The 27,000-nt window shown below is 47.3% G+C and overlaps 7 protein-coding genes across 7 annotated transcripts; 3 read left to right on the forward strand and 4 right to left on the reverse strand.

Annotated features, from left to right (window-relative positions):
* Positions 1-257: 257 nt before the first annotated feature.
* Positions 258-3,766, reverse strand: BDBG_07327 (phosphopantothenoylcysteine decarboxylase). Its single transcript, XM_031723043.1, has one exon. It carries the CDS (start codon positions 2,217-2,219, stop codon positions 1,518-1,520), a length of 702 nt encoding a protein of 233 aa, XP_031580117.1. The 5' UTR covers positions 2,220-3,766; the 3' UTR covers positions 258-1,517.
* BDBG_07328 (pH response protein PalF) lies at positions 3,119-10,634 on the forward strand. The gene is made up of 4 exons (XM_002622330.2): positions 3,119-5,180; positions 5,279-8,766; positions 8,855-9,969; positions 10,207-10,634. The coding sequence occupies exons 1-2, from the start codon at positions 4,719-4,721 to the stop codon at positions 7,145-7,147; spliced, it is 2,331 nt and encodes a 776-aa protein (XP_002622376.1). The 5' UTR covers positions 3,119-4,718; the 3' UTR covers positions 7,148-8,766; positions 8,855-9,969; positions 10,207-10,634.
* BDBG_07329 (uncharacterized protein) lies at positions 7,401-9,562 on the reverse strand. The gene has a single exon (XM_031723044.1). It carries the CDS (start codon positions 9,330-9,332, stop codon positions 8,658-8,660), a length of 675 nt encoding a protein of 224 aa, XP_031580118.1. The 5' UTR covers positions 9,333-9,562; the 3' UTR covers positions 7,401-8,657.
* A 6-nt stretch (positions 10,635-10,640) lies between the features above and the next one.
* Positions 10,641-15,164, forward strand: BDBG_07330 (tyrosinase). The gene is made up of 8 exons (XM_002622332.2): positions 10,641-12,350; positions 12,408-12,541; positions 12,617-12,922; positions 12,975-13,342; positions 13,403-13,813; positions 13,863-14,166; positions 14,220-14,422; positions 14,478-15,164. The coding sequence occupies exons 1-8, from the start codon at positions 12,002-12,004 to the stop codon at positions 14,959-14,961; spliced, it is 2,559 nt and encodes an 852-aa protein (XP_002622378.2). The 5' UTR covers positions 10,641-12,001; the 3' UTR covers positions 14,962-15,164.
* Positions 15,165-15,917: 753 nt separating this feature from the next.
* BDBG_07331 (ER membrane protein) lies at positions 15,918-17,847 on the forward strand. The gene is made up of 3 exons (XM_002622333.2): positions 15,918-16,408; positions 16,508-16,654; positions 16,850-17,847. The coding sequence occupies exons 2-3, from the start codon at positions 16,609-16,611 to the stop codon at positions 17,428-17,430; spliced, it is 627 nt and encodes a 208-aa protein (XP_002622379.1). The 5' UTR covers positions 15,918-16,408; positions 16,508-16,608; the 3' UTR covers positions 17,431-17,847.
* On the reverse strand, positions 16,616-20,357 carry BDBG_07332 (uncharacterized protein). Its single transcript, XM_002622334.2, has 2 exons — positions 18,709-20,357; positions 16,616-18,624 (listed from the first exon to the last, which is right to left on the reverse strand). The coding sequence occupies exons 1-2, from the start codon at positions 19,448-19,450 to the stop codon at positions 18,275-18,277; spliced, it is 1,092 nt and encodes a 363-aa protein (XP_002622380.1). The 5' UTR covers positions 19,451-20,357; the 3' UTR covers positions 16,616-18,274.
* Positions 20,358-21,298: 941 nt separating this feature from the next.
* Positions 21,299-26,798, reverse strand: BDBG_07334 (uncharacterized protein). Its single transcript, XM_031723045.1, has 3 exons — positions 26,496-26,798; positions 24,495-26,383; positions 21,299-24,404 (listed from the first exon to the last, which is right to left on the reverse strand). The coding sequence occupies exon 3, from the start codon at positions 23,680-23,682 to the stop codon at positions 23,020-23,022; it is 663 nt and encodes a 220-aa protein (XP_031580119.1). The 5' UTR covers positions 23,683-24,404; positions 24,495-26,383; positions 26,496-26,798; the 3' UTR covers positions 21,299-23,019.
* Between the last annotated feature and the right edge of the window lie 202 nt (positions 26,799-27,000).

Consider the following 27,000-nt stretch of genomic DNA (forward strand, 5'->3'; position numbering starts at 1 on the left):
AAGAAGAATAATAATAATAATATTAAATATCAGTAAAAAATAAATTTTAATAAGTCTTAAATTGATCACTTCTGCAGTGGCAAGCCTTATTAACTGCTGTCTATGACATAGATACCGTCATATTGCCTCTCAGGTTGCATTATCATGATTTCTCACTATGATTCTTGATTTTTGATGATATTTGCAGGTCTCTGGACATTATACAGCCACACTGAAATGTGTCAGCAGATATCACAACTCATTCCAGTGTATACAGTACATTTAACAGGTTTAAATCTACCACTTTTTCAACTAAACACACTGTTGAACTCTATAATATGAATCTGACTGCCAGCTTGGCGTGCTTGGCGAGTTGTATGGAGTTATACACAGAATCTACTGAACAGAAGGCCTTATCCGGCTAGGTTAGCGTGTATAACCCCGTCCAGGGCCATACAAGCTGGCACTGTACGGACTTATACAGCCCTGGACGGGGTCACCGAACAGGCCCTTAGTGTAACTCGTGTAGATAGATTACAAACACACAATAACGTTATCCTCCAAGAAAAGAAAAACTAATCTCGATTTTACAGACCGTCCAGTCTAAGTTAAGTAGTTCTTGAGGTAGGGCAGGAAATTCCTCCTAGCCTACCTGCAATCACACAGTGTCGTTCAATCTCACCCATGTCTTCACCCAGCACACCCATACTATACTCACCCGCACTCACCCTCGCGTCGCGCGACCATCACTCTTGAAACGGCAACAACTCGGAGGCTCGACATGCGGTTGGGCATGTTGTATAGTGGCTTGAGTACGGCTGAGCGGAAGGGAAGCCCTATTTTCCACTCCCTATGTTCGTATGTGACAGACGTCCTCTTGTTACGAGATTTTAAGAGTGTTCGTTTAGTTTGACTGGAGCCAGGAGGTATGGAACCTTCAAACACTGTACGGAGTAGAAACATCCAACCATGGTGCACGACAGGCGAACGAGGTTACGTACTTGAGTCATTATAATAAAATTTCAGGCAATAGTGATTTTTTTTTCTTCCTTTTGTAGGGGTGGACGAATGTGTGTGTCGCACAATGGGTAAGCATGATTTTTGTTGACGGTACATCCGGCATGAAAGCGCTCTTTATCCCGGATTGTTTTGCCGTACTCGTATCCACCAACCGACAAATAACCATGAATGCGTCATGAGTAGAGGCCTCCCCTTACTAGATTCAGGTCTGTCAATGCCTCCACAAGTAGTGGAGATATCGCGCAACAGTACATCTTTGATTTAAGAACGCAAGGGCCGCTATGGAACTGAGTTTTTGGGGTTTAAAAATCAGAAGTGTGACATCGGCCGTGGTGAGTGCTGAAGCTATAGTTCTTAAGGATATGCGGAAGATAAACTGGCCCTTTATACGAAAGTGAAAGTAAGCCTATGGATAAGGCGTTCAAACCATTGCATTGCGCCGATAATCAACGTGAGAAAGCGAAGTGTCAAAATAATGGCAGGGTGCATATTTGAAATGTTTCCGTCTGGGGTTAGATTCACAAGCTAGTATCTATGGCGGCAAGTCGTTTCTCAATCACACCGACGATCTCTTTCCAATCGCACATGGCTCCCTGCCCAGTATCACCACATGCCAAAGTTTTTGACTGAGGTGGAAGCACTTCAAACCATTTCCACTCATCGTTGAGTATGGCTAATTGCTTCGCAGTCAACGGATGGGTCCACATCATGGTATTCATTGATGGCGCAACAATAATTAGCCGCTTCGTCGGATTTAGAGGGTCTATGTCCCAAGCACGAATGACGTTTGTCAGGAGGTCGTCACAGAGTCCCCCTGTCACCTTGGCCAACAGATTGGCAGACATAGGAACAATTGCCAATAGGTGCGCCCAACGGCGTAGCTCTATATGAAGTATATTTGCATTCCGCGTCCACGGCTCTACCCACTCGTCCTCATCTTGGTGGACCGAATCGACGTTCGGGAGCAGGGCTAGAGATGATACCGTAGGCTGTTCAGCAGACTGCCCATCGAGGAAGTGGCTTGCGGACTTTGTAAGGATGACACGGATCGAGAGGTTAGGGTAGTTGCTCAACGCGGCGATAATCTGCGGTAATTTGATGGTGGCAACGGAGCCGCTTGCGGCCAAGAGCAGGTGCGTCTTCCCATCCTGAAGGGCAGCGGCAATATTTGACGCAGGCGATTGAGATATTTGTGCGCCGGCTTCGATGTTAGATGTCATTTTATCTTGGATTACAGACGTCTGCTGGGCTTTTGGCGAACTATCAACAGTGTTGGCTGGAGGAGTGAAGAATAAGCTCGGAAGGACTCATATATATACAAATCACGTGACAAATTCGTTAGCCCCCACCACCCTGATTTGGATGTAACTACGTATGTACCGTACATGTAGTAGGGATAGTATCCTTTAGCCATTATTGCGCGCTCTTTACGGCGTATGTGAACCACTTTAATAATAGGTGCGAGCTTCTTAGCACCCGGTAGTAGGGGTTTTTACTTGTTTGGCTGGGATAGCTGGAATAGACCAGTCAGCTGGCTCGCTTGATTATGATTTCGATTGGACGATTGCTCAATCATGCAAGCTGCGGTAGTGAGCTTCATGGCCGAGATGTTGGTTATGATTCTGTGCTTATATCTTGCCCGGTAGAGAACAAGCCTATGCGTGTGTACCCGACTAGTGGACTTGGATTTAAAATGGTATGGCAGAGGCAATCAATAATGTATTGTGAGCCCGCTTGGTTTTAGAGGTCTTGACCCTTCATCGATGCGCCTTTTCAACTAAGAACAGGAAGCAGAGTTGATATCTTGCTTAGGAAACGAAAAATAAAACAGGGCGTCGATTTCAAGCACGACAACCACTTTGGTTGTTTCCAGGGGTAAAAAAATCACCGCGACGAACCAGGGATGGAATGAGGACCATCTGCACAACCATCCGAGGAGGAGGACGGAGAAGCACGCAAAAATCTTAATTAAAATCAACTAGCGTCTTGACCGTGAGAGGAAATGCTTGTTATCGCCAAGCCATGGCGTTCTCTCGCCCGACATCGGCGCTGAAGCTTAACTGGATGCTCCACGAATCGATGCTTTTGTTGACAAAAAGATTGCCCACCCACCATTGTTCCGAGTTCAAACGCTCCTTGGGGTTGATATGATAATTTGATTGTTTTCATTGCTCCCCCTCGAGCAACACCAAATCAGATACCTCGTTCGGTTATTTTTAGTCCCAACCATGTCCCAGTAGCCAGTTGTGGGTTGGGATTGTGCTTCTTCCTGACCATCGCCTAGGCCCAGAGTCGTTACTTGCCTGGGGTGAAAGAGCCACCAGTTAAAGCTGGCGAAGCAGAGGTCCCACCAAGCGAGCACAGGGTTGTTGGGGGGAGGGGGGGAGAGGTTGTGTCCTCGCCGCTCAATGATTAATATCCCCCTGCTCCTTTTTAAATCTTGTTAATTTGCCCCCAATGGCGAGAAGGAAACAGAAGGATGGCTGTATTCGTATTCCAATATTTCCATTGATTAATTTCACCGCGTTCTTTTCTATAGCAATTATATTATTTCCTGCGTTCTGATCCCCCCGAAGTTACTAACGGCGGCTGCAGACAAATGGGGAGAAACTGGAGCCCGATTGTCGATCCGATCAACAAGACTCCCAAGCTTTTCACATTATTGGCAAAAAAGCTTGACCATAAGGTCCATAACCACGCCCGCCCCTGGCAAACCTTTGTCTGACCGGAGAACTGCCCCATCGCCAGGTTGCGCAGCTGCGTCACAAATAACCTCTGTAATAATAAGAATAATTGCGTGCCCTGAATGTCACATACATGCGCACGCAACACTAGTTCTGCTTCGTCTTTGAATGTTGGCATATACGCTGATGCAGGAAGACGAAAAAGGACAGAGAAGCAAACAAAGAATATTGATATTCCGTTTAAAGTAACAATAAATAAGAATTCTAGACGCTGAGATAGAAGTAATGATAGAACACAACAGCTGCAATGAAAAGCAGTGGCGATATAAACATAACAGGAGTGGCAGATAGCTTTTGTGAGAGTCTCCTCTCGACCAACCCAGGTAGGTAGGCCTAAATAACTAACGCCCCCAAATCTGCGCTACAGCCCGCAAACGCGCTGATACAAGCCCGAGGCCACCTCCATCACGACTGCCACCACCACCACCACCACCACCACCCCCGTCTCCTCCTCCTCCTTCTCCCACCATAACCACCGCTGCTCTTCCTCTCTGCAATCCACGGAGCAGCTGGTCTTATGAGATGCCGTCCGTTCCTTCTGACTAGCCCATCCTGCAGGGTCGCTCCGAATGCTCCGTTTACCCGGGACCATGACCGTTACCCATATCGACTACTCTCCCGTACTCTTCCTACACCTGACAAGTTGTCGAGTTGCTGCAGCACCGCTGCTACAATACCCGGGCCTGTCTGCCAGGGCCAGCAGCGCGGCATTCCCCGTATCTAGCTCGCGAGAGTCTTGCTCCCTCCAGCCCTCCTCCAGCGTCGTAAGAATTGACGACGCCCTCGTACAGCCTCCCGCCTGGTACCGTACCGCGCATCCCGCAGCGTGGCGCGAGTGAACTGCCTGGACAGGCCCTCATTACAACCAACATCGAGCCTCCCTTTGCGCTCACCTTCTCCTTCCCACGAAATTTTTTTTTTCGAACACCCATGCGAGCCGTTGTGTGTATGGGGACGATATACAGGTGATTTGCCATGTCGTTTGATCCCTTTCCCAGGCCCTCCACTCCTTCGTCTGCTCGGAACCGGTCCATAATATCCAAGTTTACAGATCGCTTTAGCAACCGGATTAAGACTATTTCTGAATTCTATATACAGTTGGATGAGCCATACAAGGCGTACTTTTCTGGCGACTTGGTGAAAGGCTGCGTGGTCTTGAAGGTGGTGAAACCGGTCCGCATAACACACCTAGTTCTCTGCTTGCATGGATATGTGAAGGTCTATAAAACTGCGGTTGCGCCTGGAGATGCCTTGGAGGAATCTGGCTTTCTGGGTCCAGGACGTGGTAAAAGGTACGGTGAATACTTGGGAAATGGATTTGCTTCGCTTTTCGAAGACGAAATTGTCCTCTGTGGAGATGGTCGCCTCGTTGAGGGAATATACAAATTCAAGTTTGAAATGGCATTTCCGGCTTATCGATTGCCCAGCAGCATTACGGTATGTAAAATGAAATATCTGTTCTTACCAAAAAGATTGCGCACTGTCCCTTTGAGAGTTGTGAGCGCTAGACATGCATATGCTGACCGGCTGTTTAGTTTGAGCGTGGAACCATATCCTATATGCTAACATCTACTCTAACGCGACCTACCACTATATCACCTACCATGTCCTGCGACAAACGGATTATGCTTCTGGAAACCATCGACGTTGCCCCGCTGCCCGTTCCTAAACCCCGTATCATCTCTCTTGAACCGATCATAAGAAGATCCAAGGCGCGATCCAAGACGAAATCAGCATCTCGTGAACAGATTGCGCAAAACTCAACTCTTGCTGAACCAGCTCCTAACGGAAGTGAGAATAGACCACCGCTCAGCCCCGTACCTAGCGAGCATAGCAATTCGAGCTGCATGAGCAACAGCACCCAAAGTTTTCAAGTGATCAGCGAGCCAAATTCCGCGAAAAGTCCGAGCGTCGCGAACGATGACTCGCTGAGCACGAATACTTCCTCCATAGAAAGGACAATTAAAGCTACCACAGAGTTGTCGCGACCTGGTGGCGTTCCGGGCGACGTCCTTCCAGTGAAGATCACAATACAGCACACGAAACCTATCCGAAGCCCAAATGGGATTATTATCACTCTCTATCGGCAAGGGAGGATAGACCTCCACCCGGCAATTCCAGTGGGACATACCGATAAAGGCAAACCGGTATTCGAGGACTATTACCCAAAGTCTCGTACCGGGTTGGGTGGACTCTCTTTCGGGGCCACAAGGTCCAGTAGCGTCTTCCGAAAGGATCTGTCCCAAATTTTTGCCCCGTTGATTGTGGACCCCGCCACCCTGACGGCGACCGTAAAGACATCTATCAGGATCCCAGAGGATACTTTTCCGACTATCACACATGTGCCCGGTGGTATGATAAGTTTCCGATATTATCTCGAGGTGGTAATGGATTTGCGCGGGAAATTGGCTGGCCAAGACCGTTTTATTCCGCGCTTAAATATGATGACGGGCTCAAGCAATTACAACTATAGTCCTAATGGCCAAATACTAACTCTATCGGAAAAAGGGCGTAACCCGATTACGTCTCCTTGGGCAAATAACATCGTTGACACTGACCAAGTGCGACGAGAGAAAAGTGTGGTTGCCTGCATTTTTGAAGTTGTGATAGGCTCGAAGGATTCCGGTAAACGCCAACCTCAAACATCGGATGCGAATCCCACAGGGGACAGTCATCCGGTTACCCCTCAAGCTGTCCAACCTAACGACGCAGCTGAATACGACCAGCAACAGTCTTACGCACACCAATATGATTCCCACGATTATACTTATGAAAACGGTTACGAAAATGATGAAGTCAGCGGTTGGCGAGGCCGTCCTCCAGACAGGCAATCACCATACCCTCCCCGATTTATCCCTCCTGCGCTTCCTGAAGAAGCGGTTGATGAAAAGACCCGACTACGAAGAGCCGAGGAATCACTTCTCCCTAGCAGTCCATCACAAGACGGTGTAGCGGAAAGCGGTCCGTCAACGGCAACCCCGGCATTTGCTCCCTCAGCCCCTATTTTATCTGAAGTAGATAGTCCTTTCGGAAACCCTCCCAGTCGCTTTACTTCGCAATTCCCCAGCCGTGACTCTCCAGCCTCCGCTCCCTCCATCGATACAATAACCTTTGCTCCTCGGTCCAATGTAGGTAATATGTCACCTTCTCCGCCTACATCACCTAGTAGTAGCGACCCCGCGAGAACACGGATTGGCCCGCTGGATGATAAGCAAGAGCTTGAGAGGCAGCGACTTCTCGCCCAGGCAAGTTCGCCGGAACTTGAACAGAGTCACTCCATGGACGCATCTAGTCCTCCAATTGTCTCAGAATGTCGACATGTGCCGTCGGCGCCAATACTTACCGAGGAGGATTTGGCTCGATCACTGACAACTATAGAACTACTCCCTAGGTATCAACGATAACATCTCTTTTACACCATCTTCTATCCATCAGCGCAACCACAGACATTTCCTTCACACTCTACATGTTCCCTAGCATCATTTATGCTACTAGCGTTTTGCGGTCTAATATTCCCGGCCGGCCGCGAAACGGGCTATTTCATACGATTATACACATACTACTTATGATCCGGCTACGTTTAGCGAATTGCATTTCGTCCATTTTTGCTCCTGGTATATAGCGGTGCTTGGGTGACCGGGAAAGGGGTTTTATTAGGTCATTTTTGCTTTCCATTTCCATCTATCTAGTTTCCTATTCTATTTATACGCTTCCTAACTCTGATGACCATGCTGTTTCTTAACCCGTCCTGCCTGGCGGCTTCGTCCGTCGTTTTTAAGGACTTTATTCAAAGAGTACCTTTTCTAGTATTTGATACTAGATATATCCTGCCTCGATTAACTTTAAGCATTCTCTTTGGAAATGTGCTTTCCTGGTGTTTGGGGGGATGGCAGCAGAAAGAATACGGAGTTGGGTGGCTACAAAATGGTGGAGGCGCGAGATATTGTTTGTGTATTGCTCTACTTCTCGCTACCTCTTGTGTTCTTTCTCATCTATATTCAGCTTTGGCCTTTATTACCTCCCGGAGTCCTGCATGAGATACCGAAATACCACCTCGGGTCGCTCTGTGGGATAACAGAGTAGAAGCTACAGTGACCTATTATCATTATAAAAATAATTGTGCTATCCCACCCATGGACTTGGGATTTTGAAATTGCCTCGAGGAACCCGTCCAATAAATTTGTTGTGTTTCTTCGCCTGATCGCAATTCTGATATCTCCCTTCGGGATCTATAGGAGGCATCTACAATAATACTATTCACGGGCCATACTCTATAGAAGTTGTAACATATTCGTCGGGATGACAACTGGATGCGATATACGGAATATATGACCCATAAATCTCGGGGGGGAATCGTGGTCTGGAATCTAAAGGAAGATATAACACACGACCACTGGGTGAAAAATCCATGCCAAGCTTCATATCCTGTCTAATCTACTGGCGATCCACGCTGCAAACGTTGCGAATAAATGTATCTCGCCGTGCCTTTTGCAGAATGATAGAGGGGGCGAGATAGCGATCTTTCGCAGTCGTACCCGTTGCATGCAGCATTTTCGCGAGATATACGGGCCAGAGGTACGGCGGTTGTCTCGCGTCCTCTGGAAGCGGAGTACTTCCTTGCATCGAGCAAGCATAGTACATGCAGTAATCAATGCCAAAGCAGTCGCAAAGTTCATGGCTCGCCGTTCGGCGAACGCAGCCTAGCCAGAGACCTACCAATTGCGTCGTGGTTGGCAGCAGATCGAGAGGGGGGAAAGACTTGTGTGCAAACAACGCGGCGGGTAAGGGAGATGATGTGTCGTCATTGGATGCGATATCTTGGTTTGATGAACTTGAAAACTTAGTTCTCTTTTTGGGCCTTGAAGTGTCAGTACAGGAGGACTTCACAACGTAGTCTTTATAGTGTCACGCTGGTCAGCTTTGTTCACAGTCGACATTATGCTTGCCATCTAGGATCGGGTTATATCTCGAGGCCGAAACCACTGCAACACGGCTTCCACCGTAAGCTCTACCGCAGACAAAGGTATCGTCTGCGCTTTCATAGAAGTTTTGTTTATCAATATTAGTGCGTTCGCATTTTTGAGCAGAATGCTGATTGCAGCATCGAGAAGGTCGTCGAGGTTTTAACTGTCGTTGGAAAATTTCGTCTGGTGCAGCACGTGTTCGAATTCGCACGCATTCTATTTCGATATTAAACCTGGTATACTCGGGTTCCTCCTGTTTAGTTTTGGTCTTTGGACCTCGTCGTGTGCCACCACTTTCCCAGCTTGTAAAAGAGACCGGGATTGGATTTGGCTGTAGTTTGACCGGCGAGCCAAGGTAGAATGTTTCAAGAGAATTCAAAACATCTTCAACCTTTAGAGTTGGAACGGATGTATCGCGCTTGATTTGCGAAGTATCCCATTGATAGATAAATGAGACATCAGGCTGAATATCGGGAGGAGCAGCGACATGAACAACATTCTTCCTAGACGCAGTCTCATTCCTATCCTCTTCACGAAGCCAGGAGTCAAAGCTCTGGTGAGGATAGTCCGCATCTAGGGCAATATCGTCGCCAGGAAGCACCAGTGGTGAAGGAAATGTTGTCATATCCGCGACATTCTCCTTACTCCAGTTTCTCTCTCTCGTCTGGTAGGTAAGTCTAGAGCCGTCCTTGAGGTCTTTCGGTTGTCAAAATGCAAATTTCCGCTCTTCAATGTTAGGGTCTGTGATAGCCTACTTCATCAGCACGGCTAGAAGGAAGTAGCTAAAGCTAGCTATGGGTGCATTGTGTCGAAGAGAGAAATCTCTCTGCATGCGACATTCAATATATAGCAAACTTATCGGCTGTTGACAATTGTCCGTTACGGTTGCCTCATCATCGATAGGCAGGGAACCTCTTAACTTTATTTGGACTAGTTTTAACTCTAAAAGTAACCTTATTCCTCCAGATCTGTCAGGAAATATCAACATTGTCAATATATAGCTTTGAACAGATAACTTAAAGCCCCGGAATTTTGAGAGAAAGATGAAATAGAGGGAGGGATGGTCGATTTCTTTGCTAAGCTTGTATACTCCTCAGCATGCTGTTGTGCTTTTACCCATTCCACAGCCTCAACAGTAAGCTTATGATGATGTTATTTGGATCAAGCTGAAAAGAAACGAGCACCCGTTTAACAAAGAGCTGAAAACGAGATGTCTGAACAAAAAGAGAGTGTAGTGAACTAGAGCCATGATGCATTGAAAGGTAAGAAAAATGAAATCCCTGGCTTGGAGACCTGAATGCTCTTTTTTCCTTTTCTTTTCCATTCTATTCTTCATTTTCTCTCTCTTCTCTCTTTCTCTTTTTTATTGTTATTTTTATTTTATTTTATTTTATTTATTTTATTTTATTTTATTTTATGTTTTTTGGATGTTCGACCCGCCTCCGGCCCAGAGGAAAGTCGAGATATTTGAGCAGTTCTGGAGACTGAATTTGAACTAGGTAATTTGCGGCTTCAGCTTTAAACGTGAGTCTAGTGCAGAAAGAACGATTTCCACATGTCCTAAAACTCTAGATTCACAACAGAGTACGGAGTACCTGGTATGGCTTAAGGATTAGAAATCAGCTAATGTGTGATGTGATTCAGCCAGATGGTTCGATCTGAGGGTCAGCTATAATAATAATAATAGGTAGCTAGAGTTGGTATGCAACTTGTCTCAGTTAATTGGCCTAAGTCCTCACTGTTTTCGAGCGGGGTTTGGCGGAGCTGGATGCTGTTTTGAACATCCACGAAAAGCTTCAAACTAGAGGCCCTTGCGGCTTTCGCAGAGGTCTCAGAGCGGTCCTCCCGCAAGCACATACCGGCATCATTTTGAGTCGTAGGATAACACTGGCAATATGACATCCGAAAAAAAAAAAAAAAAAAAAAAGGCCAATTCGAACTTGCCAAGCTAGTGGCAAAGCAGCTGGCGGGCTGAGCGGTGGATGGGCTGGCTGGCTCGGCTCAAATGTTGCGAGGCTAAATTACGAAATGTGAGATCGAGGAAACGGAGGACACTATTACTTCTTCAGCTCGTTACCTTCAACCACATTCTCAAAAAAGGGGAATGTGAATTTACCTGGGTATAGTGAGATGAAGCTCACCCGTTTTGGAACTCATTGCTACTGCAGAAGATCAGCAGGAGCAGGCCCACAAAATCGTAAAAACATGGATTGAACCGAACCTGCTTTTTGAGTCGGGGCAGGGGCTGGCGAAGCGCGGGGTGCCGAAACTCTCTGGGCAAAGAATTGTGCGGATTCCATGCATATTTTAACTACGTGGAGACTTTCCCCGTTCCGTAGCTCCTAGAGGACCTCTATCTTCATGCCAAATCGCATCTGGATTTCGCAGGTCTCTCAATCCGTGGGCTTGGACACCTTACTTGACAATCAGACCGAACTGTTTCCAAAGCAGCTAGCTGTGTAAGCTAATTACTCAATTCAGGTGAAGGTGATGATCTATCTTGGCTCCTTGCACTGAGTTCAAAAGCGTGTCATCCATCCACTCAATTTTAGATGATGACGCAAGGCTGAAGACCAAATTTGGAGCAACCCAAAGACATGCATGCAGGAGAACCTCTGTGTCCAGGCGAGATCCAAATCGTCTAACAAACCAATTTTGGTTTCCAACTTCACCGGAGCTAAATGGCGCGCAGCAGCATGGATATGAAGTCTTCAGATGTTCATAATTGGTGAATTGGGTCAAGGATAGCCAGCCAGAGTACATTCAGTTTCTCAACTGCAGTGAGAGAGGCGTGTACGTTCCCGCTCTTCCTCCGTCTGTTCAGAGAACGGATCAATTGGAGCTATGAGAAGCTAGTAACTCTATCATCCGCAGAGAGGCTGGCGAAGGATCCCTCAAAATGGCACCCCGATAAGCCACCACAGCGTAACAATTGTGCTGGGGACGCAGTTGCGTTGGGCTTTAACAAATGTACCGGGGCCTTGCTCATGCGCTTCCAAGGCATCACGGAAAGCTCAGATCTTATCTTACTCCCCCAAGCGGGGGTCTTTTTATCAAAGATGAGCATTGAGTGCCTATCCCCGGCATACCCCAGCAGTTCCCTTCCTTCGATGTGGATTGATTCCACCATCATTGGCTGCTCCCGTTTGTGTGTTCAAAATTGAGGCAAACTTAAATGCGGCGTGGGATGTAGTACAAAAGAACGGTTCTCTTTTCGGGTCCCATATCTGGTACGTTCTACTCTACATCGGCAAGATATATATTTTACCCAGTTTCCTAAGCCATAAGTAACCCATGGAAAACTCATCTATGCTTCGCCAAATATTCGGAGGTCCCTCCAGAAGTTCTTCCCTTTCAAACCTTTCATCACCCACATCCAGAGACATTGGCACTCCAAGCAACATGGCCGGAACTAATTACAAACCACCCGAATACCTCAGCAAACGCCCCTATGAGTACTACGCAATTACAGGCATCAAAGCCGGTACCGTACCCGAGAAGAAGAAAGCTCCAATCCGTCAAGAAATCGACGAATGGAGCAACAACAAGGCAAATGCGGATCAAGTGGACTTGTTTGTCATGGCATGGCGCAATTTGATGAATATGTCACCAAGAGAGCGAGGTTCCTTCTTTCAAGTCGCTGGTAAGTGTTCAATGTTAACAGTGCTTGTGAACTTTGTAATTATTAACATTCTTCAAGGTATCCATGGCCAACCTTACGTTCCATACGATGAGCCAGACACCAACATGGAAGATACCAAAGATAAGGGTTATTGCACTCATAACAATATTCTTTTCCCAATATGGCATCGCCCGTATCTTGTGTTGTTGGAGGTATGTCCTGCCCTGATCCGGCCCTCTTGCTTCAGAGAGATTCTCGGCTCTGAAAAACTAACATGAGAACCATAGCAACTCCTTTACGAGAACATGATCACGGAGATCATCCCTAAGTTTTCAAAGGACAGGCAAGCTGAGCTAAAGGAAGCAGCAGATTCGTGGAGGCTTCCATTTTGGGATTGGGCCACCAACCATAGAGTGCCGTTTCTCGCCAAGTACCCGACTACTACGATTCCAACCCCCAATGGCAAAAGAGAGAGAGTGGACAACCCTCTATATCAGTTTAAAATGTCAACAAACGAGCCCTTTTTGTCCGAAGGCGTGGGCCAAGTCTTCGACCCTTGGGCCGGTGAAGATGGCAAGGGGATGTATTTTAATGTATGTGCACCCTAAATCTCCTGCTGAGGGGCCTAGCTAATTGTACGAATAGTTCGGTCCTTGTATCGGAACGAGTAGAAGTCCAGATATTGAAGACAGTCAGAACCCCGAGTCGGAAACGTGGAAAAACGGTGTGGTCAACAATAACCAGGTCGGTATCGCACTTAAGAGCCCCGGGTGGATGGGCGGAGGGAAATACGGAGCTGCTTCCGAAATGGTGTACCGTTTGCTCACACATCCATTGGATTACCCATCTTTCGCTACCACTTTCCGTGCTAAAGGGCAAGATGACATCAGCAAGGATATCAACCTAGAATATATCCATAACAATGTCCATGGCTGGGTGGGAGGGAATTTTACTGGACATATGTCTGAAATTCCTGTGGCGACATTTGACCCTCTTTTCTGGCTTCACCATTGGTAAGCTGCGCCTTATTCTAAGTTTAAAATAGTGTGCATTCGTAACTAACACCCCTCGAGCAACATTGATCGCATGTGGGCTATCTGGCAGGCTTTGAACCCAGATAAATGGTTTGAAACCGCCGACAAGAATACGTTCTTCCAAGAGGCCATCGGACTTGCGGACACCATTACTCCACAAACTAAGCTTCGCCCCTTCCATTCAGACAAGAAGGGCACTTGCTGGACCCCTGAGGGCGCCAGAGACGTTTTAAACTTCGGCTATACCTATCCCGAATTGCAAACATGGGACTCCAAATACAATTCTGGAGGCACATATAACAGGGAGCTACATGTGACTGACATCAGGAAAACCATAAACGAAAAGTACGGAGCTTCACGGACGGAATTGTTGGAGAATCCTGCCCTCGGTGACAAAACAGATGACGGGGTTAAATCAAATGACTTCGCATTTAGCGTCCGTTACAAGAAGTAGGTTCATACTGCCTCCTCTGATAGAGCCTTGGCTAATAACATATAGATACGCACTGGGTGGAAACCCGTTTAAGATCAAGATATACCTCGCTCCAGGAGACGGGAAGCCAAGAACCCCTGAAAGCGACTATGTTACTGAAGTTTACAATTTCAGTTTCCCGGCGATCATTGGTGGGAAGGAAGTCTGTAGTAACTGCACCTCCGTAGAAGCAACTGAATCGAAGGCCACATCATATCTTTCGATCACATACGTGCTCGTTCAGTGTGTTAAGAGGGGGATTTTGGCCTCTTTGGAAGAAGCCGTTGTCACTAAATTTCTGCAAAAGAATTTGTATTGGAGACTTTACCAGGTTGGTTCTTATCAGCTTCATACCCCTTCACCGAAATGCTAACCGGCCAATAGCGTGGAAGGGAACTAGACAGGTTCGCTATGGAAAAGATCGAGCTTGAAGTTCTTGGCTCCTTTAATAACGCTCAACACCACAAAGACGCAACCATTCTGTCCGGATTCGAAGGTTTCCGCGATATTCCATCCCTGGCAGGTGGCCCTGACGGAGCTCTTGATCCAAAGCTGAAGCAGAAGCCAAAGCCTCTACCAACCAACCCGTATGTTTCATTCCCGGAGTCATGATAATGAGCACTCCTTACTAACCTTTCTTAGGCCCGCTCCTCCATCGGCAGGGCTCCATAAAAATAGCTCGCTTGACCTTAAAGTGGACTTCACTACTGACGGCGTGATAATTCTCGACTCTACCTCGGTCGATTTGAACCAGATTCAGACCGACACCATTGACAATACTCAGGTGGCCTTCAGGAATGGGAACGATATCATGTTCTTGATTTCCTTCCGTCGGGCGGAGGGTCAAATCGTATTTAATACCAACTTCGGAGGAAAATGGGGTTCAGAGGAGAGAGTCAATCTCGCTGGCAAGCTGAAAAACCGTCAGGCGGCAATTATGGTGCACGATCAAGGCGAAGGTTTCGAGGTCAGCATTGACTTCGTCCACGTAGCTTGGTTCAACAAGAGAGATAAGAGGCCCGTTAAGAGCTTGCGGTATTCGGTGAACAAGAATCAGAAACCGGTCCTGAGTGAGGTCCTAAAGGTGTCGGTGTATCCTTCGATGAAGAAGGTGTTCTCCCGTTAAACTTGGGCGATTTGCGGATGTCCTGCGCCGAGACCATTGTGTTCTTTTCTTGGCTGTACAATGTGTGGTTCGCGCGTCTAAAGCTTGGAATTTGAAACATGATAGCGCAGCACCAATCTCTCTATTGTAGCGCGATCGTATACTGTGTAGTTTGCAATTGAAATTAAGTTTCAACTTTAAATTTAAGCTTGTTTCCTGTTCGATGCACGGACCACTGAGCAGTGGAATGCACCACCCACCATTAGAAATCATGCAAAGAACCATAGATAGCATCGCGAGTTAACCATGTAGATGTACCTATTTGGTATTTGGATGTGAAATATTCTGCAAGGGGAGTTCGATTGATTTATGTGTCACAGTTAGACGATGTCACGCAAGATCCTAGAACAGTTCGCAGAAGCTGGGGCCGCAACATTGTGTTCAAAAGATATTGTCAAACAGAATCTTCTTCGTATGTATGTACTCCGTACAGTAGAGTAGAGCTGGAGAGGCGGATAATAGGCCTTCAGATTTGTAACGTGACAGGGGTCGATATTTCATGTCTACCAGAGCTCAGTTGACCTCAGTATTCCATTTTCGCTGGGTCAATCCAAAGGAAGCTTTCTAGAAGAGATGTAAAATATTTTTAACTTAAAATTAATATTTCTCAATGTCAGTAGAGTAGTGTTAAGCTTCATCTTAAGGTAACTATGTCCCCGCGCCAAGACGTCTGGCTTATTAATCATGGTTTAGTGTAGGTTACTTTGGGTTAGGGGCTGGAGTAGGAGGACCTCTAACAGTTTATAATTGAAGAAGAAGAAGAAGAAGCATAATAATAATATTTAATATTTAAAGTTACTTAAAATAATTAAACAAATAAATATTAGATTATAAATATTAATTTTATTTAATGAATATAATTAGAACTAGATTGTAATCAGACTATTATATATAGTATCACGATCTCCAGCATGTACAGTACATGTATCTGTGACCAGGATCAACCAATGATATTTTAGTCCTGGTTCCAGACATGGTCACACAGCCAGTCAGTCTAGTCGTACTGTGCAATATCAAGTCATGCTCTAGCATATGTGATGATTAGAAATTTTCATTTTCATTTTCTAATCATGTTCAACTAACTAGAACCCGCCTGATGTAGTGATTGATGCCTTTAGGGCTGCTGGGTTCGGGAAAATGCCCAGGTCGCAACGCTAGAGGTTTGCCCGGACATCATTAACGCGCCATCCACACGATCTACCACTTCTCACTACGCTTCTCCCTCCTTCAGTAGATTTCAGATTGCTGAGCAGCTTACACTGACCACGTGTCCTGGGTTGCTGTCCGGCTCCCCTCCATCCACTTATCGCGGCCCACCAACAACGAACCTGAAGCTATCAGCCTGAGCATTTCAAGGCCTCGATTTCGCAATCGCCATAGTCAGGGGGTAGAGGATCGATACATATCGGTAAGCTATCTTGCTGTTGGAATATCCCAAAGTACAACAGTTGGATCGCGCGTTCGCCCAAGAATAGAATGCTAACTTTTCTCTTTGTCTGAACTTCAGCCTCGACCCACGAATAACTCAGCGCTGTTCTAGAAATCCAATTGAGACAGCATTCACTTCCACACACACACATACCAAGCCGAGACAAGACAGATATAAAGATGCCTTCGAGTGCTGGGTCCTTCGTGACCTTCCTTATTGTCTGCCGTAAGTCTGAAAATCACCGCGCCTCCGCCCAAGGATCCAGCGTCGAACGAGAACCCCCATATGCCAACCGCAATTGGCATCATAATTCAAGCACAAGCGGGGGCGCATTGAGCGACGAATTTGGAAAATCAACATGAACAAAACAAAACAACTTTCATGGCTGATGACTGATTACTCTTCTTATTATTAAAACAGCCACCTCCTTCTTCCTCGGCATAATCTTCTCCATGTTTCCCTACGACTACCCGATCTTATGGTCCACCAAACCAACGCCTAGCGATTACTACACGTTCCTAGAAACCCACCTGAAATTCATGCACGCCTCCCCGCCCCTCATCCCGCGCATCCTCCACATCGTCATGTTCCTCGGCCTCGCCGGCCTCATCGCGAAACTCTACAAGCCCTCTGAATCCAACATGCTCTTCGACGGCGCCAGCCTCGTCTTATACATGTGCGGCGTCATCGTTTATATCGCTAATGTCGTCAAGGGCCTGCGCATCGTCTCCTCGGGTGAATATGGCGTCCCTTATATGGACGATGAGCCAGACCAGGTTCTCGGCCGTGAAGACAGCTTGAAGGTCATGGCGGCGAGTAATACCATTCTGGCGCTGGTTTTGGTTGGCGTTTTGGTCTTGCAGGCGGGGCAGTGGTATGCGGAGCGCAAGGAGCAGCAGGATGCGGATGCTTTGAGCAAGAAGGAGAACGAGGCGAAGAAGGAGCCGCCGAAGGTCGCGAGGCAAGGTAGTAGTAGTGCGTCATCGAAGAAGAAGCAGTGATTTTTTTTTTTTTTTGTTTTTTTGTTCGTTTTTCTTTGATTTACGGGAGTATTGTTCATGCGAACGAATTAGCATATTTGTTACTGGTTAACTTCGTGTGGCTGTGTTCTTCTTATCCTGATGCTTTTTCTTTTCCACTACCTACAATATTTTTCAGGAAACCATTAAATTTTCGTGTAACGGTTATTACAACAACTATTGGGTAGTAAAGGGTAGGATCTATTTCAATTAAGGAATATACACTGTCCATTTTAGATTCCCGTGGACTTCGCGTTTGGCCATGGTAAGAGCATCTTCGATGCTATCCACAAATGTGCAGGAGCCAGCGTGAGGAATAAATATCCCAAAGATACACAGGCAAGAAATGGACGTCAATGTAGCATTTCTACTCGGTATTTAAAACTCGGCGGCCAATAGGGGGAAATGATGATGAACAACCCCCCAGTAAATTCAACGGCGCACGCGAGGAACAAACATAGAGACATCCGTAGTGCTGAAGAGTGACAGACAAAATAGTAAAGATAATGATAATAGTACTAAATAATAGCTAGATAACGGTGAATTTGCTGTTCGCAAAAAGGAGGTAGTCGTCAGGCATAAAAGCATCATCGTCTATGTAGTCAGGAAGCAGCTAGGCTGACAATGCGAGCAGTAACAAGGAGGGCTTCGTGCATGTGTGCGTTTGCCAATGTTTTCTAACCCAAAATAACGGTTAAATCAGTTTACTTCTCCCTTGTTCCATTTCGGGTTTAGAAGTGCGGATGGAAAGTACATGGAGGTACGGTGAGATTCACTTTTTTTTTTTTTTTTTAAAGGATCCGAACAAATCGTTTACTTTAAATTTTCATGATTCGTTTAATTTCTTTTTCGCGTAGGGTATAGTTTCTTCGGGGGAGAATGAGAATGGGCTTCGAGGGATATCTGGAGAACGCGGACTAAGCGCTTTCGCGAATAACCCGTCATCCGTGTTTTGATCACTTGTCGTGGTGGCCAGACTGGCAAATCCCCCTTCTGATAGTTGCCGCTGCTGTTGTGCTTGTATTGAAGCGGGCGGGAGGTGGGCTACAGCATGACGAACGGGAGATTTCGCCGGATCTGAAATGGGTGTATGACGGAACGAATTGAACGAGGATATTGCCACATCTGGCCCTTCTGGAGAAAGGGGATGGGACTCTAAATCTTCAGCTTGGTTTGCTAAAAAAATTAAAATTGTAAGGAGTCAGTACGTCAGGGTCAGGTCAAGAGTAGGAGTATGCCGAACAAGTAGCTAGCGTTTACCTAGTGGAGGCTTCCGGGTGAGATCCTTCTCACTCGTCCCCAATTTTAGGCCCTTCAATTTTTCACTAAGCTTCCTCCCGCCGCCGGGAGATAGGGGCGTAGTAGGACTAAGAGGGACAGAATTCAAGGACGTCACGTTTGTCGTTTGGAGGGGTGCTAGACGTTGGCCAACGCCAAAGTTTGTTTCTATCCACTCTTTCTCTTGAAGGGCCATCTCCAAGGCCACGCCCTCAAGATTGTATCTTGATTCTTCTTTGATCTCCTTCTCCAGAGCCTGCAGTCTCTTCTTGGCCCATATTGTGTGCAACACTCCTTTCTTGCCAGCAGCTCTAGCAGTAGCCCCTAGCTCAGGCGGGAAGATGGCAGGTAGCGGATTCACCTCCACGGAATCGGGTTTTTTAACCGTTGCAGCAGAACTTGGCGGTGGCTCGTAGGCTAGAGTAACGACAGGAGGAATAGTGGTGCCGGGAGGGAGTAAAAAATAGCATCGTCGGACATGATCCGATGTCTGTTCATCTGCAGGGAAAACCGTTTGCTTCCCATCCCAAGAAACATGCCATGTGCCGGCAGACCGTGTGAGGTCATCATCCTCCCATTCCACCATCAAAATCTTCGTACCCTCATTCCCTTTGCCTGCCTCAAACTCAAACCGTGCCAGCGCAGTTATCGAGAGCAATCTAGTCGGGACGCGCGGAGTCTCCAGCGCTGCAGAATCGCTGTGCGGAGTGAATTGCTGAGCCATAATTCACACCCCTCCAACCTCGATCAGGTTACGAAACCAAAAGGAAAGGGCAGGCAAGGGCAGGAGATTAAGGACAGACAATGGAACACAGGCAAAGTAATCAAGGCACTACTAACTAGCTAGAAAACGGCACACGCGAAACCTCAAATGTCTTTGGGCAAATGTTCCTCGCAGCGGACTGGTTTTTTTGGTTGCCAAAGCCAGAGAGCAAAGAAGAGGGACGGCGAAATCACGGGACAAAACCTTCACAGCCCCCAAAACAACGCCCAGGACAGCGACAGCGAGGGAATAACTGGATGGGATGGCTTGCAAGACTCAAGGCTAGGCGACTGGCGTTCTTCTCCCCGCGGCCGCTAAATCGTCTAAATCGTTAGTGACAATGAGCCTGTTTTCCTTGCTATTGTTGTCTGAAACAACTTCCATCGGCGCTTCTGGAAGCCTGCATGTTTCGGTCTCCGTTTCAACCAATAATGCCATTGGATCTCACAGCATCATCACCCAAAATTTGGCTTCCCAAAATTCCAACAGACCTCGGTGTTGATTTATCATACCCTCCTCCAATGTTAACATAATTGTTATGAAGTTCGCGAAACAGCCATGACTATACTGCAACTCTTTCTGGGTTCTCTGGCGCTGAGCGGGGGAAATTGGCTTAGTCGGATAACGCTATCTGAAAAGTCTCGTCGTTCTAAATGATACGATGGATGACATGTTTGGAATGGTAATGTTCTGTTCTCACGGCGCACAAAACTACAGTGGACCGAGTTTTGCACGGAGGCAAGCTACAGAGGAATGGAAATGCGCTTATTTAAATCTTGAATTCTTGTTATTCTCGCAGATAGAGACAATATATGCGACCCAAAATACGAGCATGCGGATGTGAACGAAGAATGCGCACGAATGTAAGCTGATAAGCCCGGAAATTTTGCGGAGAAATTTATTCTAACATTGGGGTTTTTAATAAAATGGGGCTTATATTATATTTCTATTACTACGCTGACTGATATGTATGCTAAGTCAGGAATTGCCAGTGGAAATTTGAAATATTCCTGATGAGCCAAGATACTCCGAGTATCTACCAAGTTGTTCCGCAACCCATGCTAATGCTCTGATTGATTGAAGGCTCCGAACACAAGCACACAATAACCTTATGGGTAAAGCTAATATAACCAAGGTATCAAGAATTTCTCGCGCTTTATATATACGCCGTCACCCCTTACGATAACCTCGAAGATGCCGCTGACAAACACATTCATCAGCCATATAATGTGCTTTGTTCCATCTGTTTAGTCAATGCTCAACACTTAGGCCTAACTAATATAATGTACCGTATTTACGTACTGTACATACAATGAGCAACAGCTGGGCTACTTGCTGTACACATCATTCCCGGCCACCGTTTGATGCTGGCACTGAATAAGACGACGCTGGGGTTGCCTTCTGTGCTTGTGGGACTAGGTGCTTTTTACCTCCCTTTATTTCTACCTTGCCATTCAGGCTCTCAGCAGAAAATACTGCAAAGCTTCAGAATGAATGTCTAACAAATAAGGCCCAGTCGTCCCCCGCTCACGCCGAAAATATTGTTTACCACGGAGGACATAATAACGATTACCACGGCTAGAGTGTTTAAACCCCAGACATCTTCAAGGCCATAGAGGACCCTTTCCACCCAATCAAAAATAAACGGAGAGCAGCTGGCCAGTGGACACCGTCCTGCTTAACCGATTGGCTGTGTAAAGCCATCTGGAATTTGCTATTTTAAGCGCTCTCATGGACATATTTTGGTCCTACTGTACCTACCCCTCCCTCCCCTCCCCTCACTGCCACTCTCCCACTCTCTTAAAAAATCCTGCAAGAAATCCCGGGACCTCCAATCCCCATGCTCCCTGAGTGTCGATCCGTCCTGTTCCTGCACGGCACCCTGTGATTCGACATGCTGGATAAAACCAATCGCAAATCTGCAATTCTTAAGGAGCGTCTCCCCCCTCCCCCGGCAGGAGCCAAAAGCCCAGCCACTCAGCCATGCAGATCCTCGAGTCTGGTCTGCAGCGACAAGCCCATTCTCATTCGTCATGCCCCCCCTCAAAAACCAACATCTTCCAAAAAAATCAAGGCGGATGACTGGCGGGTAGTCTCTTGGCGGGGTTGATCGCGTTGCTTTTTTGGGTCACGACTGACTGTTGTGCAGGCAGCCAATGGGAGGGGGGGAGGCGGGGGGATTAATGTTTTCGCACAGGGCCTGGTTTTTAAGCGACCACTAAATAGTTAGTGCCGTCACTCGGATCTTGGTTGTTGGTTTAGATCTGGGCTTGTGGCTTGTGAGTCGGGAGGGCGTTTCGGGACAGAAGGCGGATGAGGGAAGGATGAAGGCCGACAAGAAAGAAAGTATGTTGAGGACGGGATAGAGGTAGTTAGTTAACCATGTGACGGAAGGGGATTGCCCGGCTAATTGTATGTGAGGAGAAAGTTCTATGATCCGTTTGGTGATGCTTGTACGCTCGCAATTACTACGTTAACTACTAGGGACGCTGAAGCTCACATAGATTGACTGTTGAAGAGCTAAAGATAGATTGTCGGATATATTCAGGCAGGCGGCAGCACCGACCCGTTCGCGCGTGCTGGAAAGCATGAGCTATGTATGTGTATATATACGGTTAACTGATAAACAGACGCGGAACAAAAACGAAATATAAAAAATAAAAAATAAAAATAGGTATATGTACGTAATATGCAAAAGTATAGATATCCCTGGACTGATCATGACAGGTACATGTAGGTAGTATGTTATAACCGTATAAATAAAAGAAGAGCGCCAAATACAAAGGAAATACCGTAGTGGGTAGTGTAGGACGTCGGAAACACAAAAAATAGGGCGTCGGGGCAGAGGGGGAAAACAAATAACCATACAGATACAGCCCGTTCCCTCAACATCCTGGCTGGATCTTTGGAATGTTATATGTAAAATGGGAGCAAACCAACCAACCAACCCTGGGGGACCAAACCAAAACCCCCGTATCATAATGAACAGAACCAATCGTAACATATTCCACGCACGCGCCAAACCGGAACACCGGGCCACATATATGTATATATATCCATAAAACTCCAAGCTGGAGGGTAGAAGACATCAAAGAAAAGTGGGAGAAAAGAAGGATGGATGGTCGGTTCAGCACATAGATAAATGCTGGAATTTAGTAAGCTGGCGGGAAGGTACGATTGTTCGTCGTACTGGAACAAGTTCCTCCAGAGTGGGAGTGATGATGAGGAACGTGCCCGTCGCGGGGATAGCTCATGTCACTTTGCGGTATGGGCGAGCCACTCCTTTGCAGCCGCAGTGCAGTGTGCATTAATACACTAAAGCCGTAAGAGGGTATCGTCGCTGGTATAGCCAAGCAAAGCCCCCCTCAAGGCATTGAATGGGCCTAGATATGACGGAGAGGTAATAGGATGGGATTAGTAGGTGCCATGTCGGTAGAGACAATGGATGGTGGAAGGTTGGAGTGATGTCGAATGAGGGAGGAATATAGGTATGAATAGACTGAGAAAAGCTTGGGCTCTTTTCCAGTCGTTCATTCATTGGTCTTCCTTCGTTTGCCTTTGGGCGCTGGATCCAGTGGGGTGCGCTTGTAGGTTACTGTGCGGGTGACAACATGTCGAACGCAAACAGACCGTCCAGATGCGCTTCGAGAAGGTTCGAAATACCGAGCGCCTGGCGAGACGCACCAGTCTGATGGGGAAAATTGCGACCGTGCTGATGTGCAAGAAGCGCTTTTGGGAGACGAAGCGCTCAAGGGTGAGCGCATACTTGGGGATGGCGGTATTCTTAGTGCGCGCAAGGATTTGGGAGTCCTGGCGGATCTTGGGTGAGCAAATGGAGATGGCGGTGGTATGGAGACAGCTGGTGACTTGTGAGGCTTGTGGCTGTCGCAGGAACAGAAGAACGTGCTGCTAGCAGTTGAAGGTTGAGTGGTTGGGGACGAGTGTCCTGAGCTCCGTTCAGATAGTATAGAAGAGCCAGTTCTCATCGGACTTGTCAAGACAGGAGTGACTGACTTGAGGAAGTCTGCATAGGCCACAGGGGGTGTGATAGGTGTTTTCTGCAGAGCATCCTCTTGTTTGAGACACTCCAGCTTTCCCATGAGTTGCACGGGGCTCTGATGAAGTTCAGAGGGGAAGGTTGGAGACTTTGATGTAGAGATGGGAGGCAGGACGGGCTTCGAAGAGGGAGGCATGGTGAACGGCAATGATTGTAACTAACTGTCCGTAATAAAAAAAAAAAGTAGGCGGCCGATACAACAAGTGAATGTCTCGGGCACGAAGAAAGTACAAATCAATGGCCACACCAGAGGGTTGGGAGGTCAAGAAGCCTTGGGGAGCGAGACCGAAGAAAGAAAGCAAGTAACAAGTGCGGGCGGTAGCGAGCTTTAATACAAGAATGCTGGAGAACGACTGAGAGGAGGAAAACACACATAAAACACGCTGTATGGGACGAATTTAGGAATTGGAAAAGCAAATAACTTTCCCTGGAAGCCGAACAGGGTACTTCAACCCTTGTGTGTTGCTCTTCTTCTGGGTTTGGAGGGTGGAGGGAGGGAACCAGGCGTGAGGATGATATGACGCTTGTCTGGTGCCAGCTGGGGGGTCGGCGCGTAAATCTGACCAGTAGCAGCTCGGCGGTTTCAGCAGCACACTCCAAGGGCCAAGTTTAGCAGCAACTAGCATGCAAAGAGCCTAACCACGGGGTAGCGCAAGCCCTAGCACAGCCAAGGCCCAGCGGCGGCGGACTGGCAATGCGGCGCAGTGATTGGATGGAGGCGCCTGCAATTGACCACACAACCGTGATCACACTTTCGGTCATGCAGTTGGGGCGATTGCGGTGGTGGTGACGGCTTGTTGCTCCCAGGAGTCCCAGCTGCAGCAGGTTGACGTGGGCTTGGGGAAGAGAGTTAGGGCACTAGACAGCAATTATTAGCCCCCAATAATATTCACACTTCTGCTTTCACGATAGGCTAGGATTTTGAGCCCCATGTTCGTTCAGACGTACCAATTTCAGGCGACAATAGGGTGGGTGGTGGGTGTCCCGGGATGTCGACAACTGCCCTTGACAATGGAACGAAGTCACAGAGGCTCGAGGCACTGAAACGGGGGGTAAAGTAAGTAAGAAATTTCGGCCACCGGATGCAATGGCGATCAAACATCTGAATGAACTTCCCAGGCTCTCTCTCTGGGCTGGAGACCTTCTTTTATATCATGCTCAGCCTGTAAAGGTCGACTTCACCGCCCTTGATCCACCACTGTAACCGCCTGCTATGTGTATGCTTATGGTTAACCTCCCGCACAGCCTGGGGTATAAACTGGCCCTGTGTTAAACAAAGATAAATAAATAAACAAGTAAAAAAAACGGGATCAAAGTCAACTCGGCAAACCCATGACGGCCAATTGACCATCCAGCGGGAATCTTTTGTGCCACAGGGTGTAGTAGCAGCAAAACAGCAACTCCAAGCTTCGCTCCCTGGTTCGTGCCCGAAGCTTTGCTGTCCAGCGCGTGCTTAGGTTGTGTTGTTCAACCCGGGCGGCTCGACCAGCAACTCAGCGGTAAAAACTCCCTGCAGGCTTTTCCAGCAAATCCCAAGCTCCAAAATCAAGCGGTTCACAGCACGCCAACTACCCACTTCGGGGTTCTGGCGCCTGCTGTTGGCTGCGTCGCCTTTGCCCCCCCGTAAATGACATCCTGTGCAGAGTAATGATATGCCGTTCCTCCTGGTCCGTTTTTTTGTCGCGCTCCTCGCCGTAACTGGTGATTCGGCAACTTATTGTCAACGAGTTATATCGAGAGTATTTACCGATCTTTATACCTGGCATCTCCCTCTCCAAGAGCCCACAGCGCCAGCAGTTGTTATGCATATTCTACCCCAGTCCTCTGGAAATCCTACGACGACCTTTTCACTGGCCAATTCCCCCTTCTGCGCGACAGCCATGCATAATGTCCTGTATGAAATTAAACATAGCATAGTACAGATATCCGCCGAGCCATCCACAAATGCTTGATTTGTTCTTTCCATCCGCTTGGCCATGCGATATCCCATTTCTGACGGCTAGAACGAAGTTTCATGTCTAACAAAACGACCAGAAGGGTTTAGTATTGGCCGGGGGAGGCTTGTTCTATGCTCGAATGAAGCAATCTCGTCTGGCTTCACCGCCATGCCATGGTAAGTTAGGTGGTTATTGCGAAAGTCGGTCGGCAACTGTCCTCTGTGCTGCTGGAAACAGTCTTTGGCTGGCGGCCATGGCTTTCCTTGATCCTCGTCCAGCCACAGAAACTAAAATGGTTGGTTTCTATTCTGGGCTGATTTAGGATGAAACAAGCCCGTTTCCCTTGAACCAGTCACAGTCCGAAACACCCCTTTTTGCGTGCAGGATTGTTCTGCACGTCTTACTTGGTTTCAAGAGCTCGAAATAGAAATCTGAAACGGGTTCTACGCTGCGTAGATCCGTTTCATATTATCGGAAACGCTCCTGAATCAACCCCCTAATTTTATACCTGCGTTGATTGGACGAGCAGCAGTATCAGTCCGCTCTTCAGGTGATAACCGCCATTTTGGGCGGGGGTAGAACTGTTTCTTGGTTTCTATTTCGAGCGACGAAGGATATTCAAATCACAAACCAGCCAGAGCGAGATTAGGCATTGCCTCATTTCATCTCCCAAATTTGGTATTTTCAGCAAATTCGAAGCGCAGCTCTCTTGTGCGAATTGTCGTAGTCGCTATGGATTCCCCGGCGTTATTTAGCATATCTCTTTCTGCTAAACTTTAGCAACCACGCTGTCTAACAAGGGGCGGTTAAGATATTTTCTTCCATTCGCGCAGTTGCGCTCTCCGCCACTCTACTGACAGGCTGTGGACGGGCGGGAGTGAACAAAGTTGTTTCGTTGTGCTTTAGGCACCGCAACTAGACCGCAATTAGCAAAGGTGAAAATATGCCTAGAAAGTAATTCCGTGCGCTGGCGAAGTTGTCCACAGTCTCTTCTTAGCCCTTAGTCACCCACCCTTGAGATCTCCCAACTACCACATGCTGCTTCTTGTTTTTATTGCCATCGCCGTCATCAACAACGCCTCTTCTTGTCCATCATCACCAGCACAGGCATAGAGGTGGTAAATACAAGAGCACAGCAGAATCCAAGATGGCAAGTATGTGTTCTCGTTTCTCTTTTCTCGTTTTAATTGAGATGTAAGGCACCTGCGAGTGCTCCAAATGCTCACCTTTTATGACTTCTCAAATAGCAACAGGGCCGTGGAACTCAGTGGAGTCGACGAGGCAGGTTGAGACTGCTACAGCTGGGAGGGTCATGTCTAGTGAGATTCATCCTGAAGACGAATGAATTTAACGAACAACTGCATCGTAAAGCGGCTGTGGTCGGCTTATCGCAACCCTTCCGTACTTACTTGATGACGGCGTGGTCTGCTTTCAGATAGACAAATAATGGAAATGGATTCATAGTCATCAAGCTTGAGCTTGACACAGTATATAACTGTCATCATCATCATCATCAT

This window comes from Blastomyces gilchristii, assembly GCF_000003855.2.
Source record: "Blastomyces gilchristii SLH14081 genomic scaffold supercont1.18, whole genome shotgun sequence".
NCBI classification, from domain to species: Eukaryota; Fungi; Ascomycota; class Eurotiomycetes; order Onygenales; family Ajellomycetaceae; genus Blastomyces; species Blastomyces gilchristii.